This window comes from Solenopsis invicta, chromosome 12 (assembly GCF_016802725.1).
Source record: "Solenopsis invicta isolate M01_SB chromosome 12, UNIL_Sinv_3.0, whole genome shotgun sequence".
Lineage (NCBI taxonomy): Eukaryota > Metazoa > Arthropoda > Insecta > Hymenoptera > Formicidae > Solenopsis > Solenopsis invicta.
Window position 1 is genome coordinate 8255774 of NC_052675.1, and position 16226 is coordinate 8271999.

At 36.5% G+C, this 16226-nt stretch overlaps 1 protein-coding gene across 1 annotated transcript; it reads left to right on the forward strand.

The window, feature by feature from the left end:
- The first annotated feature begins 2713 nt into the window (after positions 1–2713).
- LOC105198498 (fasciculation and elongation protein zeta-2) lies at positions 2714–16018 on the forward strand. Its single transcript, XM_011165225.3, has 9 exons — positions 2714–3157; positions 5441–5693; positions 13726–13848; positions 14044–14200; positions 14284–14392; positions 14493–14755; positions 14943–15018; positions 15089–15154; positions 15312–16018. The coding sequence occupies exons 1-9, from the start codon at positions 3052–3054 to the stop codon at positions 15326–15328; spliced, it is 1170 nt and encodes a 389-aa protein (XP_011163527.1). The 5' UTR covers positions 2714–3051; the 3' UTR covers positions 15329–16018.
- Positions 16019–16226: the final 208 nt, after the last annotated feature.

The following is a 16226-nucleotide window of genomic DNA, read 5'->3' on the forward strand; positions in this document are numbered from 1 at the left end:
AAGACATTTTGCTTTAAATCTTTCCAAACGTTTTATGTAAAATAGTCTGGCGACATTCTATTCGAAATGTTTCAAAATGTTGCGAATTAAATATGTTAGAGACATTCTACTTTAAGTATTACATTTGCAATATTTCTTTAATATTTTGGAGACATTTCGCTTTAAATCTTTCCGAACGTTTTATATAAAATAGTCTGGCGACATTCTATTTGAAATGTACCAGAATGTTGTGAATGAAGTATTTTAGAGATATTCTATTTTAAATATTACATTCGCAATATTCTCTTAATATTCTGGAGATGTTTTGTTTCAAATCTTTCCGAATGTTTCATGCGCCATCGCTAGGTGGCCACGCCGCTGCGCCGCGGGAAATCTTCTCGTAAGTCGAATGCGGCCACAGGCATTATATCTGGGCGCTAGAGTCCTATACAAAAAGAGAGGCGACATTGATGTCCAAAGCTCTGATTGGTAATCTGATTGATACTTGATTGGCTAAGCGAGTAGCTATATTGTGTCCACAGCTGTTGCAAAATGACACGAATGGTAACACGTTTGATAACGTTAGAGTGGTCCCAATATGGCGATGGAGGACTTAATTGGATATTGAAGATTGTGGTGGAATGTCACTTCTCTCTTTATATAGGACTCTACTGGGCGCTACCGCGACCGACTCACCAGCTCACACTTCAGTGAAAATCTTAATTAGGAGCTGCTCGTTGTAACCTCGAATACTTGCTCCCATTTTTTTTCAAATATGGCGTGTGTGTGGAACGGTGTTCCACATAAAATTTTACATTTTTACAACATGCATCAATGTGCTGTTAAACGCAGACAGCAAACCGATGGCAACAGTTGCTATCATGTTGCTATCATACGTATGTTCATTACCTTATTAAAAATTATAAAAGTCGTATAAGAAGAACCTCATTCCGTATATGCAATGCCTGTTTAAAAAAACACATACAGAATTATAGATATTTTTTCTATAGTGTTCTAAAGTAAATTTGCGGCAGGGATGAGACATTCTGCTGACATCATCAGAATATCTCTGAGATATTCATCAAAATAGTTCAAATTTCAAATGTAATATTCTAGCGACATTCTGAAGACATTTTGTGTATATATTTCCAGAATATTACACAATATCTCCAGAATATTGCCAAGTGCGGACATGAGACATTCTGTTGACATCGTCAAAATGTCTCTGAGATATTCACCAAAACATTTCAATTTTCAAATGTAATATTCTGGCAATATTCTGAAGACATTCTGTGCTGTGTGGGTTACTTTATACACACAATGTCTAAAACTTTGATATGGCACATGTTATCACAAGTCGGCTGCGGAAGCCGATAATTAAACTATAAGTTTTTAATCAACTTTCGTTTTTCGTATTAAATTATAGCTAGCGCAGTGTGTTTTTGTCACTACTTTAATTGTGTAAAAGGATTTTGAGATCTGTAAAACCAGTTAAGCTATATGGGTATCCGAAAATAAGCACGTATAGAGATCGGTCCAACATCACCTTAAATCGAAGTGGATAAGAGCGACTCGTAGCCGTAGTATGTGTAACTGCTTTGTCAAGTTTTTACCCGCTGAGCAAGTGCCTTCAGCATATTTCTAATCAGTGGCGTATATAAGGAACAGTAAAAATAATGTGAAAAACAATTATAGTTTCAAAAATTTGATTATGCAAATACTTGGTAGCAACAATTATTTATATTGCGACTATCTCACATTTGCGACTATTTTAATAAATATTTTTCAACATTCAAGCGACATTCTTGCTATTTCTATCTCACAAGATTACACTATATCCAGCATGTCGAAGTGTATCGCAATATAATCCGATTATCGAAAGCCTATATTGGAAGTACAGAAGAAGTAAGTCCGGTTGCATCAAGCCGACAATGCAATTTTTAATTTTTAATTTCCCATAAGAATTAAATTTTAATTTAATCAAACGTTTTATCAAACAATTATAAAGATTTGTTTATTCTTGTAATTTTTTCTCATTATCTCTCATTGCTCTTAAATAAAACCATTGATTTATAGCTTAATTTTCTGTTCTTTTAAAAAAATGTAGACAAAATTATGGCAAATTTTTACATCTGACACAACCAAATTGAATTAAGAGTTATTAGTTAATAATAACTTATTTTGATGGAGGTAGATAAGCGAAACTGCAGCAGAATCCACACATCTACATTGATCCATTCCATTTCCTCCATAAATGAACAAAATTATAATAAACGTGACACGGTACTGAAGAGAGACCAGGGCCGGTAATTCTACGAAGCAGATGGCCAAAAAAACCAAGTGCCACCGCAAACACACAGGAACGTAAGGATTGTAAAGTCTATTCGTTTCATTTGCACTCTCTAGCATTTTTTGTATCTGAAATGAAATATATACATATCTAGAATTGGAAAGAGAAAGAGCAAAGGTATCTAGAGCAAAACAAAACAAATAGAATAAACAAACGCATAGATGCGCATAAATACAATGAGACGAGTTCACGAAGATGTAGAGCCGGCCCTGGCGGAGAGAGATGATTCGCGACATCGGCGCGCTCAGCCAGCAGTTGCCATGACGACCGGCGCGATCATCTTCCCACTCTACCTACCGCCGTCGCCACCACCACTACCTTCACCACCACCAGCACCACCGTGGTGGCCGGCGAAGAGAAGCAGCAAAGAGGAGCAGGTCCCCTCCACCACCCCACGTCAGTCGCTCGCAGTCAGTTAGCTCGTGTCGACAGGGGTTATCGCGCGCACGTTTTCAGGAGCGGTTCGCGTGTGCGTGAGCGCGCCCGCGCGAGCGCGTGTGTGTATGCGTGGGTGAGTGTGTGCGTGTGCACGCGCGTCGTCGCATCTCTCCTACATGTTTCGGTTGCGTCGTCGACGTCGTCTCAATCTCGGCTCTCGAGATCTCATCGAATAAGTTCTCGGCGAGTGAGGCGTCCCCGATCCCTTGCGAAAACGAGACGCACTTTCGGTCACGACGCCGAATTCCCCTCGCCGCGCCCGCGTTACTCCCTCACGTTCAATAATGAGGGACATGGCAGGTAAGATCGCCGAGTTGAAGTTCGAGGCACCCCTCGCGCGCTTCGAGGAGGAGGACACCGCCAGTTTGAAGAACATGAACCTCCTGACAGGTGCGAAACACACCGCCTTATTTACTCCGACGCACGCCTCGGAGCGCCTGCTGTCGTATTCGGCGCAACGTTCGTTATTGTGGCTCGTCATCAGTCTTTCTGAATGTCCGTCGCCCGGGGCATGTGAGGCCATCGAAACTTTTCCAAATTAGCAACGAACGCGAGATCGGAGATAACGTAGTCCCGCAAGCTATTATTCCCACCCCAATTGACGTAAACGACTTGTGCGCGCGCGCTTCCTATTTTGCACGCTTTATAGTGCAGACCGCTGAAATTTTTACGGAAATATTAACCCTTACGACACTAGTCTCATCCCTATTGTCCTGAGTATCTTGAATCTGTTCATTTTTTTTCACCTATTTAACCTATTCAAAAAATCTCTAAAAATTTACGAAGATACTTTCAACTTTCTAGGACAAATATTGAAGCTTCACTTTAGAAACTAATAAAATGTATATAATTTAATAGTTTATCGAACTTACGAGAAACCTATACAAACAAGAATCGGTCGGACGCAAAATATCCAGGAAAATAATAGGAAATGGGTTAAATCACTGAGAAATCATCGCTCGCGGCGACCGCAGTGGTGATGTAATAATTCTGTACAAGGTGCCGCGCGCAGTTCGCGACCTGAATTTTGATTCTCCGCTCACTCTGAATAAATCGATCTCTCGCGTCGCGAGTGGATTAAAAGAGCGAGAAGAAATACGCGTAAGCTCGAACGCCATTCCTCGAGGAGGGATCGACAGGTGTTCGACGAGTCTCTCGCAGTTTGGCACGATGAGGCCCTGACGAGTAGTCTCGGGCCAACCCCCGGTATGCTCGAAAGAATTATATGCGTTTGCTTACACGACTGGGAAAATGTAAAAACCAGGTTTACTCCTTACAAGGGAAGGTTGCATAATTTGGGTCATTGATTTTACCAAAACTTTGCAGGTATGTGATATTAGTATAGAAGTAACAAATGCTATTCGAAGACAATACACTACTCATTGATTGCCGAGAAATTGCAGTTTGAATTTCACTATACTCTATTAATACCAGTGACATCTGTCAAGTGATAGTATGGTGCAGTTGGGTAAGACCAGTGCTAGAGATTTGAAGATCGCAGGTTCACTTCCACTCACTACCTCTATTTTTTTGCAGTTTTTCTTTAAGTCGAAAATTGTTGAATACGATGAAATTCAAGCCGCGATTTCTGGGCAACGGTTGAATAGTGCATCGTCCCCGAATAACATTTGTCACTTGTATACTAATATTGCATACCTGCAAAGTTCCGGCAAAATCAGTGCCCCGAATTATGTGTCCTCGTGTTAGACCCCAACCGCAGCGGGCCTTTACTCCGAATTTATTTTTGTCGTTCGGTCGCGTTTGTCGCCGGTTAACTTCGAGATAGAGCTTCCTCGAATTCATCCGAAATGTGTTCGCTCGAGAATACAGCGACGTTCAAACACGAGCAATTTTCCTCATCGTCGGACACCGACCACGATTCCTCACTGCGACGAACCAATTTCACCAAGGCCCATTAATTCTTCGCCGCGTTAATAACCGACTCTTTCCGCGTCTTTTTGTTTAGATCACAGAGATCTGGATCACGATCGCTCTAGATTTCATCTCTAAGAAAATAACAAGTAATCTAACGAGACCTTTGATCAATGTTCGCGCAGCGTGCGGCTTTATGTTTATCTTTTCCGTACCATTTAATTTCTGCGCGATAAAACGTTTTCAAATATGCGAATGAAAAATCAAATCCTTACAAGTCTTTTAAAACTACGTTATCTGCGTCGTAGATTCGGACTTGGCACGAGAAGAAACACACACACACACACACACACACACATATATATATATATATATATATATATATATGTATATATATTGAGAGAGATGAGTATATTCTTATTGAAGCGACGACAAGCGGTGTCGCATTCGATAACGCTCGATATCACGTCACCACTCGCGATTTCGGTTCATTTTTGTATTTTATCAGTATCAAAATGCAGCCTGACAAAGATTAAATTTAAATTAGAATTTACTCCGATAAAGAAAAAAAAGAATTGCAACATTTACGCCATTCGTAGCTAAAACGATATGCTTGAATTTTTAAAAAATCGTTAATAATAGGCGTACTTCGCGAAGGAAATTATTTCTTCGAGATGCCTGTATAAGTAATGACATTCTTGAATCTTTCTCTCGATGCAATTAATAGAAATTCCTTGTGAATTTTGTTGTCTCGCGCTGTCGGGTATGTTTCTTAATTAATCATTTTCTTAATGGTCACAGAACAACTATTGGACGCCAGCCTGGACGCAAATTTTGGTGAAAATTGCAATGCCAATGAGCCGCCTACGACACACGAAAATGGCACGGACATTCTCCAGGAAGGAACGTTTAGCCCGTTCAGCGGTAGCCTCGAGGATCTCGTCAATACCTTCGACGAAAAGATCACGTCCTGCTTCCGCGATTATGGCACCGACGTAGAATCGTTGGCTCCGGTACAGGTGCGAACGCAAGAGGAGATCATGAATGAGTGCCAGTAAGTCGTTCATCGCGTAATTGATAATTACTTTAATGATCCCGAAGCGCTTATTGAACGAGACAAGATTATCATCACGCGTTACATGTAGGATAATACAATCTTATGGTATTACGTTTAATCGGGGTTGTACTGTGTAAATTTCAAGATTACTTCTACATGGATTATTTACATTACGTTTACACAAATCTTTTTTTGTTAACAATACAAGCATTGTGAATTATTATTAAATTAAATACCAATACAAGAAGATATACATAATTAATTTGTAAGATTATTAAAAATTTATGTCATATCTCAAAGTATTATCAAAAATTAAAAAATTTCATAAATTGTTTTATCATTATGCTTGAATGTCTGTGTAAAGTTTGAGCACAATTGTCTTGTTAGTTTAAAAGTTTTAATTTTTTATATGCTCTTGATTCTTATGTAAAATCGCGTTTTATAGGATTTAGTTGTAAATTTGATGTGAAAGTAGTATTACAAATAAAATCAAATATTTACATATACTAATAAAAAACGGAATATAATTTTCTACTACTTCTAGTGAAATCTAAATTTTTGTACGATCCATAGATTATTGTTTACGTAAATAACACGTAAAACATAATTTACATATTTTATATTGTGTACACGTAACGTAAATTATTCTACATATACACAACGCCCAACCCTACTTTTAATAATTATATAAGAGTGTTCGTCATCTCTCCCCCCCCCTCTCTCTCTCTCTCTCTCTCTCTTTCTCTCGTTAAAAATCACCTCAGCGTTGCGCGTGTTTGACCCCATTGACGCAATTACTTTAATTAACTCTCATTAATCATATTCGTAAGTGGTCGCGAACATTCGTGCGTGCGACCGTGTAATTTTTCGGTTCGCACAACAAAAACTCAGTTACGGGTATATACATATACCGGTTTCACCGCGTATATCAGCAGAAAATAAATCGCGACGTGCCGACGAAGCGTAGAGTACACGCTCGCATTGAAAATTGCCAGGTATACACGCGCGTATTAAAATCGACGTTTACGTTTTGCGGACTCCTGAGTTTTCTCGCAGCTCCGTTTCAGGAAAGTGACGATTGCCGCAACGGAAATAATCACTTATCGCATCACCGTTAATCCGTTTTGCTCATCATAATACGCGTGCGATACGTAACGCGCAATAACGGGTAGTATTCCCATTCATCTAAAGAGTAGAACACGCGCGATCCAATAATTTATCTTTCATCTTGATTACTCCTCACCAACAACTCGCATTCTCTCCCTTTCTCTCTCTCTCTCGCCTTCGCTCTTCTCTTTCTTTAAAGCACGTCAGCAATTTCACTTAATGCTCCGTTTAATGCAGTGCTATAGCATAGTGCAACCCAATTAGGTGTACGGTTTCGTTGCTCGTCTGCATCAACGAAGCGTTCAGTTGGAAGGCTTGTAAATGAAAAAATTGTTGAAAAATTGTCCTACGTGACATAATTTCAAATCAAAATGGAACTGCAAGACTTATTGTACATATATCGTCAATTGTATGAGCATCAATTTGAGCAACATTTTGATCTCATTATTCGAGGCGAATGTCTTGAAAAAAAAAGTATTTAAAAAATCAAAAGAATGGAATTTTTAATACAACGATATTCGATAGCAATCGATTTCCCAATGGAAAAAGTGTGTCGACACCGTTAATACTCTCTATACGATGTTTACGGCACACATTGCAGCTTTCTCTCCAGAGTAGCCACCGCGTCGCTCCATACCAAAAAAGTGTATCTCAATTGTATGATTCGTACGAATCGTTTCCTTTTAATTAATTCGAGATTAACGACAAAAACTCTAATCATTTTGATGCTGTTTTATCTTCGCAACATGTCGATTTATTAATTTTGTATAAAACGTGCAGATAAAATATGTTAAATCAAATATACTACGAGTTATCTCGATGAAAGTAGAAAGGAAACATCAGGCGCATGTAAATTCAAGACGCAAATCTGCCATCTTTGGCACTTTCAGTTTAATATTGAAGAACCGAAGAAAGATTCGATCTGCGACATCTAATTTTAATAACTAATTTTTATTTTTTTGCTAGTAACAGTAATGCTTATAGAGTGACAAATATGTCATATTTGACACAAGCCTTTTACCCAAGTTTCTTTTCTTATCGGTTACGCTAATGCGTAATACAATACACCTAGCGAAGTATAATGAAATCTTTCAAGACAACCTTGACGCACATCTCAGATACAGTGAGACACGTTGACGCAGGCTTGAATCGAGCTGCGTCACAGACGTAGTTTGAACCACTGCAAATTTACACAAGTTATGACGTAATTTCTGATTTGAAAAGGATCGCTTTCCAAGTTCCCTCAGTTCCGTCTGTTAAACTAACATTTTATCTGATAGTTTCGAGATGTTAACAAAGTTTTGAGAATAATTCAGAAAACTGGACATTAAGTATCGCATACTGTATTGAACGCTTCGGAGCCTATGTGGTTAGTCCTATGTCCTTTATGGATTTGCAACCATTTGGAAGGGTCGAGGCTTCACGCTACGATAGACGATCCCAGCAAATATTTTAGTCGCAGAGTGTAAATTACAGTCGCAACACGCTCACGGACAAGGCAAGGCTGCACGTCCTAACGAGTATAACCGAGCGGCAGGTGAAATTCAACGAAGCGCGAAATTGTCTCTTCTTCCGCGCGCAACCACGCATAAAGCTGTTAAATTTACATTGGATCATTCGCCTCAGCATTCGCCGTTGTGCGGAAGTACTACGCGCTTTTCGACCGTTAATTGTTTACACATCCTTTGCAAGTACGAGATAATACATTGAACTCTTTAAAATATATTTTCATCTTTGTGTAATTCCCTTATCTGCCGATGAGAAAGAATATTGCATATATAATTTTTTTTTGTGATTACAAGACGAGAAAAAATGAGAGAGAAAGAGAGAGAGAGACTTTGAGAATTCAGCTGTTTAAAAGGAAAATTTGGTTTTCTAGATTGAAAATATAGCAAAATTTTGGAATTTTTTTCCAGAAAGCTATATACTTAATTTAAATTTTGCACTATGTTTTTACCCATGTTTACAATTTGTTTTTGTTCATTTTTAGTTATAAATATAAAAGTTATATATGACTGAATATCATGCTGCGCAAAGTTCTTTGTACACTGCTGTGCACGATATTAATTTTCCAGGTAATTTAAAACAGAAAAATAAAACGGCGTTTTACTTTATCCATGTGTAGTTTCAGTTTGATCAATCAGAATTTAAAAAATATTATTGAGGAAGTTATTATTTTTCAAATCAAAACTATAGTTTTTACTATCAAAATTCGTCCATTTTTATTATGTGAAAAAGGAATAATATATAACTTACCAATATTCTGGTTCATCAAACGATAAAGTAATGTTTACTGAACATGCAGGCCTAGTTTAAAGGTTATCAGTTCAATGGTTACAAAAATATCATGCACATCATCCGCAAAAATGCTGTTTCGAGAAAACAACGTTTAAAGTTTTACATTTAGTTTATATAGGTATATTAAGTACTTACACGATTTTTCTGTTACTCAACAATTCCAGGGCCATATAGTAGTCCTTCCGCTTCGTAGAATTGGTTTTGAGCCATTTGTTCGCTTCTACGTTTTGTTCAAGCTTCTTTTGTAGCCTCGAAGCTTCGTCGTGCTGATCTTTCAAACCGGTATTGATCTCGCTGTTCGGAATACATTTTGACTTTTTCTTCTATAACTATCCCTATATTGTTGACATAGTTTTAAAGACTGTATAAAAACCTTCATTAAAAATTCCGATTGCTAAATAAGCTGCGATTTCAATTATTTTTTATTCACAGATGTTTAATCGCGAATTGCCGGTAGAGTAAAAACTCTCGTTATTATTTTGAGTTTCACTATTCAAACATCTTTCTAACAATTCTCTTGATGATAAATCTTCGAAAATTGGCTTTCTATCTTTCTATAATTCTTGCTGAATATTTTCATGTAGTGCCGGTTCATGATCGAATTCATCAAGACCTGCGCTCGAGTCAGTTAAGACTAACTCCGGAAAGTTTACAAATTTTAAAATAAAATTTTCAAGATAATCTTGGAATGTTAAAAGAATCTTTTTTTTTACCCGAAAAAACCGAATTCCCCTCTTAAAGATAAATGCGTTACGTCTCAAAATATTATCAACAATTTTTAAATTTTATAGATTGTTCTATTATTATTTGAATGTATGCGTACAATTTAAACATAGGTATTTCTCTTCTGGTTTAAAAGTTATTTAATTTTTTGTTTGTTTCTTATATAAAATACTTATTTACAAATTTGGTGAGAAAGTAGCTTTACGATTTAAATTTTCACGTATATTAATAAAACTCTAATAAGTATTCAAACGTTTATTTGAAACCAATTAGTCGTTTAAAAATTATTTACTTAAAACTGCAACAAAATGGAGTTATTTTCGCTATAAAAGTCATTATAAACCAAATTTTTCATGGTTTCCTTCTTCGTAATTGGCTTTAGAGTAAAAATTCAGACGTGATCAAAATTTTTTCATTGATTAGAACAAAAAGAATAAATCTAGGAAGCCTTCAGTTTTTAAATTTCGGTAACTTTTAGCTCGTGTTGTGTATCCAAAACATCCTTAAAAATTATGATTACGAGTCGTAGGGAGAAGATCCATTTCGGAAAGAAAAATATCATGCAGATCAGATTTTTTAAGGAGATTGAAGAAATAAATAAAACAAGAATCGCTCTATGTAAAGAAAATACAACCAACAAATTTTTTTCTCTTCTCTCATTTCTCGCTCCTTAAGAAGTCTGCCTTCTACGAGTTCGTGGTTTCTGTGGGACGAGCGACTAAAATGGCATTGATCGATCTACATACATGCGGCCTTATGAAAGGGCGTTCGACGAGGGTGGCATTATTCAAATGGCACCTTCTCTCCATTCCGGTGACTAATAAGGTCATCGACCTGATTGCAATTGCGACAAAGCCGCGGAAGCGATGCGCGTGCACGCGTTTGAGAAGCGTTTACATTCTCTGCGTTACGAATTATGCTGCTCGTCGCGATTCAACGCGTTTAAACGCAGTTTCCACGTAATTTTACTGCCGCACTTTCTAGCGCAAGGCTGAACGTAACGCCCAAGTACTCGGTCGCACCGGAAACGCATGTCGAACGGAGATTAATACGTCTATCCCCTTGATTATTTGCACGTAATACACATCATCATCATCGCGTGTGACCGATATACGAGCTTCTCAGAAGCCAATTGGTTTCTCTGTACCTTTGTAAAATAGATAGTGAAAATTGACAAACTATAAAAAAATAATATAATTATCTAATAATATAGGTACTGAAATGTGTAACAGTGAAGTTGATCAAAATTTGGCTTCCAAGAGTTTTATATAATCTTGTATTAATATATTTTTGACTGGGAATTTATACATTACATTCACAAAAAAATTAATAATTTTTTCTTTTCCTTTTCGCTAAATGATTTGCGTTGGATTTCTATAGTTTGATGGATGGACACTCAAAAATAAATCATTTCCTTTACTGTTACTACGTTTCAGGAGTGTTTTGATACTGACGAAAACGCGTGACATGAAAATTTAATCTCTGTTTTGCTCCTTCGTTCGTATCGAGCTACACCACCCTCCAAACAGAGGGCGAACGTCAATATCGGCGCGCACGCGCCTCAGATGGCGACGGTCACATCCACGGGGGTGAATACTACGGGGGTGAATTTATATACGCGAAGGCTATAAAAGAATTTGTCTGAATTTAATTAAGAAAGAATTTATAATTTTTTTTTTAACATTTTCTCTTTCTCTCGCATGTAGATTTTATGGGAAGCAAGCAAATTTAAAAGGATCGATAGAAGCTGCTTGTGCAAAATTGCGAAATCTCAATTTTTCGAGATTAAGCTAAATTTATAATCGCTAAGCTTCCTTTTATTCTTTCCTATTCGCTTGTGATTTTTGCGAGCGTTCAGAAATTAAAAGGCTAAATTAGCTTGGTAAAGGCTTTGTACGTACCGTGCAATATAAAATGTCTGGCCTTTTCGATGCGAACAACGTGTACGCTGGAGATAAAGCCACTTTACATTAATCAGGGACTCAAGTGGACTGAGTTGACCTCGATTTATTAACCCACGGCATCAGATGGCCGATCAATGCGTTGACTCTGATATCCATTGCAGTCATTTTTCTATTTTCACAAATACAAATACACAGATGCACCTACGAATTTGGAATAAAAAATAAATATTTAGTCTAAAGTAATAATATCTAATATCTCTCAATATAATATAGATTTTTTTAATTATTCTATTCATTTAAAATATAACATTTCTTTACATGATTTTTTTTACCAAAACTACTTTCCAATTCATATATTTACTTATTTCGAATCTAAGGAATTTATATGTAAAAATCGATTGTAATTATATGTAAACTTTCTGAGAAATATTAATTGGTAAAAAAATAAGAAATTACAATCTTCTTGTCGATTGTTTACTTAACATTTAAAGAAAATGCCGGGAAGATTCGTGAAATGCGAATATTTCAAGTTAGCAAAAGATATTAAGATATTTTAAGAGGCTCTTTTAGTACGACTTTTAAAGCATGTGGCTTCTGTCGCCCATCAACGATATATCGCTCTGTGAAAGAGTCTCACAGGATATTAGGGGAAGAAAAAGAAAAAGTTAATAGCTGATTGAGATTTTGATTCCTAAAGATATTACAGACTGGATGCCGTTTTTGCCGCTCGGCTCCCACGAGATACATTGTTCGCAAATTTGCGCTACGGGGAGCCTACGTTCCGGTGCGGCGCGGCGGTCTGGCCGTTCTTCGCATGAAAAATCACTTCCTCTAGAAAACGGCACATTATCGCCGCACCGTCTTTGACTTACGTTTTGTTTGCACATGATTAAACGTCTTATCTATGCAGTACGTACAACGTATATGTACAATGCGTAACACAGGAAACGCCCACAGTCTGCAATGATTCACGCGGCGCGGCGTCCCAGAAAGTCTGTCGCTCTCATCACCATAGAGGGTGTCCTAAATGTGTCCTAATGAAAATGCTCACACGAATATTATATAAATGATATGTAAATACACACGGTATTGAAAGAACGAAGAGTCCTGAGTGAGAAATCTGTCTCTGTCGTCAGCTATATATAGGATCATATAGGATGTTCCAAATGCATGTTTCTACATTGTGGAACAACACACGTTGGCACGATTCAATAATATCGCGGCATTATATCATCCTCGTCGGAATATCTGCATTTATTGATCGGGCATTACACGTCATGCTCTTGTAATATCTCGTAAATCGTGGCCTTCACGCTAAAATTGCTCGACATCTCTGTCATACGTTCTCATTAACCTTTAGATGGACGCCGGAAACTATTGTGACATCTACATGAGCAAACGTTTTCTTTACCCATTGTATATATAAAGAAAGAGAGAAAGAGAAAGAGAGAGAGAGAGATTAGAAATTGTATTTTAAATACATTTAAAATTTCTAATATATTAGAACCAAAAATATTTAAAACATTTGATATAGTACGGAAATATATTAAAGTTTAAAGAATTGTTCTGAAATAATCTCGTCATCTCGATGTTAGTATCATTAATAACATTACGCAATCTGATTAAAATTTTGAAGCTAAAACGGATAACGATTCTGTTGCATGCGTTAAAGAAAATTGCATAGAATTGTTTCTGTAACAAGAAATTTTCACGTTTTACATGCTTCAAATTAAAATCACAGATCTTCAAATAAAAATAAAAATTTTAAAATAATTGCATGCAAACAAACGAAATAAAATGTGTTGATGTAAATTTGGTTCCCTCGACTGAAGAATGATGTAAACTAGAGGATGTGAGTCATCTGTGAAGATTCCATTTATACATACATAAGTGATATAAGCACTTGCTAAGATCAAGCGATTGACCCTTAGCAGACACCAAGAGATTCTTTGCGCCTCAATGACCATATATATGTACGATATTAAATTTTCTTGCAGGATGTGGTGGACGATCACTGGAACTTTCGGGAATATATTACCCATCGACTGGAGCAAATCCTACGCGCGGAAAATGCATATGCCCGCTTTGAATTTGAATGAAGCACCCGCTTCGACGGAGAGGTAGAAACGTTTCCGTTTCTTGCGCATTGAATTACTTGTCAAAAGTAGAATTATTCAAAAATTTACTTTGCAGCGACTATGCATTTTGAAAATCAAATTTTTTTCGAAACTACTGTTTATCATAGACCGATTTCGCTTCCTCTCATCAACGCTAGCCTTCGTAAATTCAACACTTTCGTTTTTTGTTCGCTGTAGACCTGAACTAGAGGATTTGAGTAGTGAAGATGAGGCAGTTGCCACAGATTTGGATATGCATGCTTTAATCTTGTCCAGCAGTACCGATACTCATAGTCCGGAAGAGCCACTGAAGACCGCCGAAGAAGTTCTGCGCGAAATAGATGACATAATGCAGGTATAATTTTGACACGATAAAGTATCCTTGTGTTGGTAGATGATAGATAACGTCAAAACTAATAACTTTGCATCTTATCGTAGGAAAGTCCGTCAATGGAAAGATCACCGGATTCGGAGGGTTCTTTATTGGACAGCGATGAAGCTTTAGAAAGAAGTAGAGAAGTACTTGGATCACCACTTCACGAAAAAAGTATGTTTTGAAATACTAATTATATAGAGATATTTTTTTGTGTTAAACATAATATACAGATGAATTTTAAAATGAAAAATAACGTTAAATGTATTTTTAGAATTAAAGCAACTTTCCTCCAGCCAACTGACTGAACTTTTTGGAGAAATGGAATCTTTGGTTGCGGCTTTGAGCGAGACACTGATCGCTGAGCTTGCGCTTCGGGACGAATTAGAATACGAAAAGGAACTCAAAAACCAATTTATTTCTTTACTGTTGGCTGTGCAAAATCGACGTAGACAACATCATGTTACAAAGAAGAGAAACCAAATGCAGAATGGTACTAGTCCGTTGCCACAACATAGATCTTTGCAGGAGCCAAAGGTTAGACAATGCGAGTGTTGAATCATATACGTTTACATAATAGTAAACATCTTACATAATATTGGTCATTAGATTATTAATACTTGTACAAAAAATTAAATTTTCAATGAAAAATAATTTTCAGTAATTTGGTTGTACAATTTAGAACAAATTAAAAACAATGTTGAAATTCTCTTTTTTTTTACAGTACCTGACGACTGTTATTCCATATCATACAGACAGTGGTCCGCCAAACAATCAAGCCTTGCAAGTACTCATCAAAAGTAAGTGCTTAATTATAAATTATAGTTTTATGTATCTAATTACATTTATCGATGATATATTTATTTACAGTATTAAAGGCCATTAGCGAGGATAGCCCGACAGTACCCACTTTGCTAACGGATTATATACTCAAAGGTAATCGAATTTTGAATTCAATCTTATTAAATTCTATTTGCACTACAAGAATGGTAATATTTTTTTTTTAACTCAAATTATAAAAAATAATCAAAAAGTATTTGATCATTTTTAATAATAGCTTTTAAAAAATAGTAAAATGTTATCCTGATTTCAGTGTTATGTCCAACTTAAAGCAGAATATATGGAAAAGAAAAATGAAATGTCAACAAAATACCATGTGCTCTCTTCTTCTTGCCAGTACGCTTTCAGCCGTCATTGTGCCGCATATTATTGCGTAACTAGCTTATAAGTTGTACTTCAGTCACACTCGATTATTATATTCGCTGTAGAAGTAGATAAGGTCTTCGATATTCTATCTAGTCTTAATTTATACATTACGATATGTATATTACTTGCTTAAGGTATATCATAAGTATATTTTTAATAACTCGCGTAACATATTATTGACTCGCGTAAATCGTACCATTTTCTTACGGTTTTCACATTTATATTGTACCATGACTCATATCAATTCAGTTTTGTATTATTTCTTGTACATAAGAATCCCGAGGGAAAGCTTTCATGCAGAGTCATCACAAAGACAGCACAGAGCTCCTTATTTAGGATCTTACAAAATGCTACTTGTGTAGATCGGTTTCTATTTAAGGAATTCAAGTTAGTGTACATTGTTGTAATGCTAGCTAGTATCTAGAGATGTTTCATTCACCGATATATCAGCTCAATGAGTGAAAATCTTGCAGTGACGGTCAGTTAAATCACTTGCCCCACCATAACGTAATTGTTCTCACGCAATGCGCAAAAGCTCGGGACACTGTTTGTTAAAGTAAAAAAAAAAAAAATAAAATAAAATAAATTAAACGACCTCATTGCTCTCAGATGTAATTTTTTGTTAATTTAATTGCGTCTTACTCGATCGTGTCCTTGTACCTTAATTTCCCGACCGCGACTTCTTTTTAAGAGGATCCTAAATATCGATGCATTACAAAATAATTAAAACTTTGATTGGTTTGACAGATCACAAAATCCTTTTATAGAATAAAAGTACGCACCCAAAAAGAAACTTGGATAG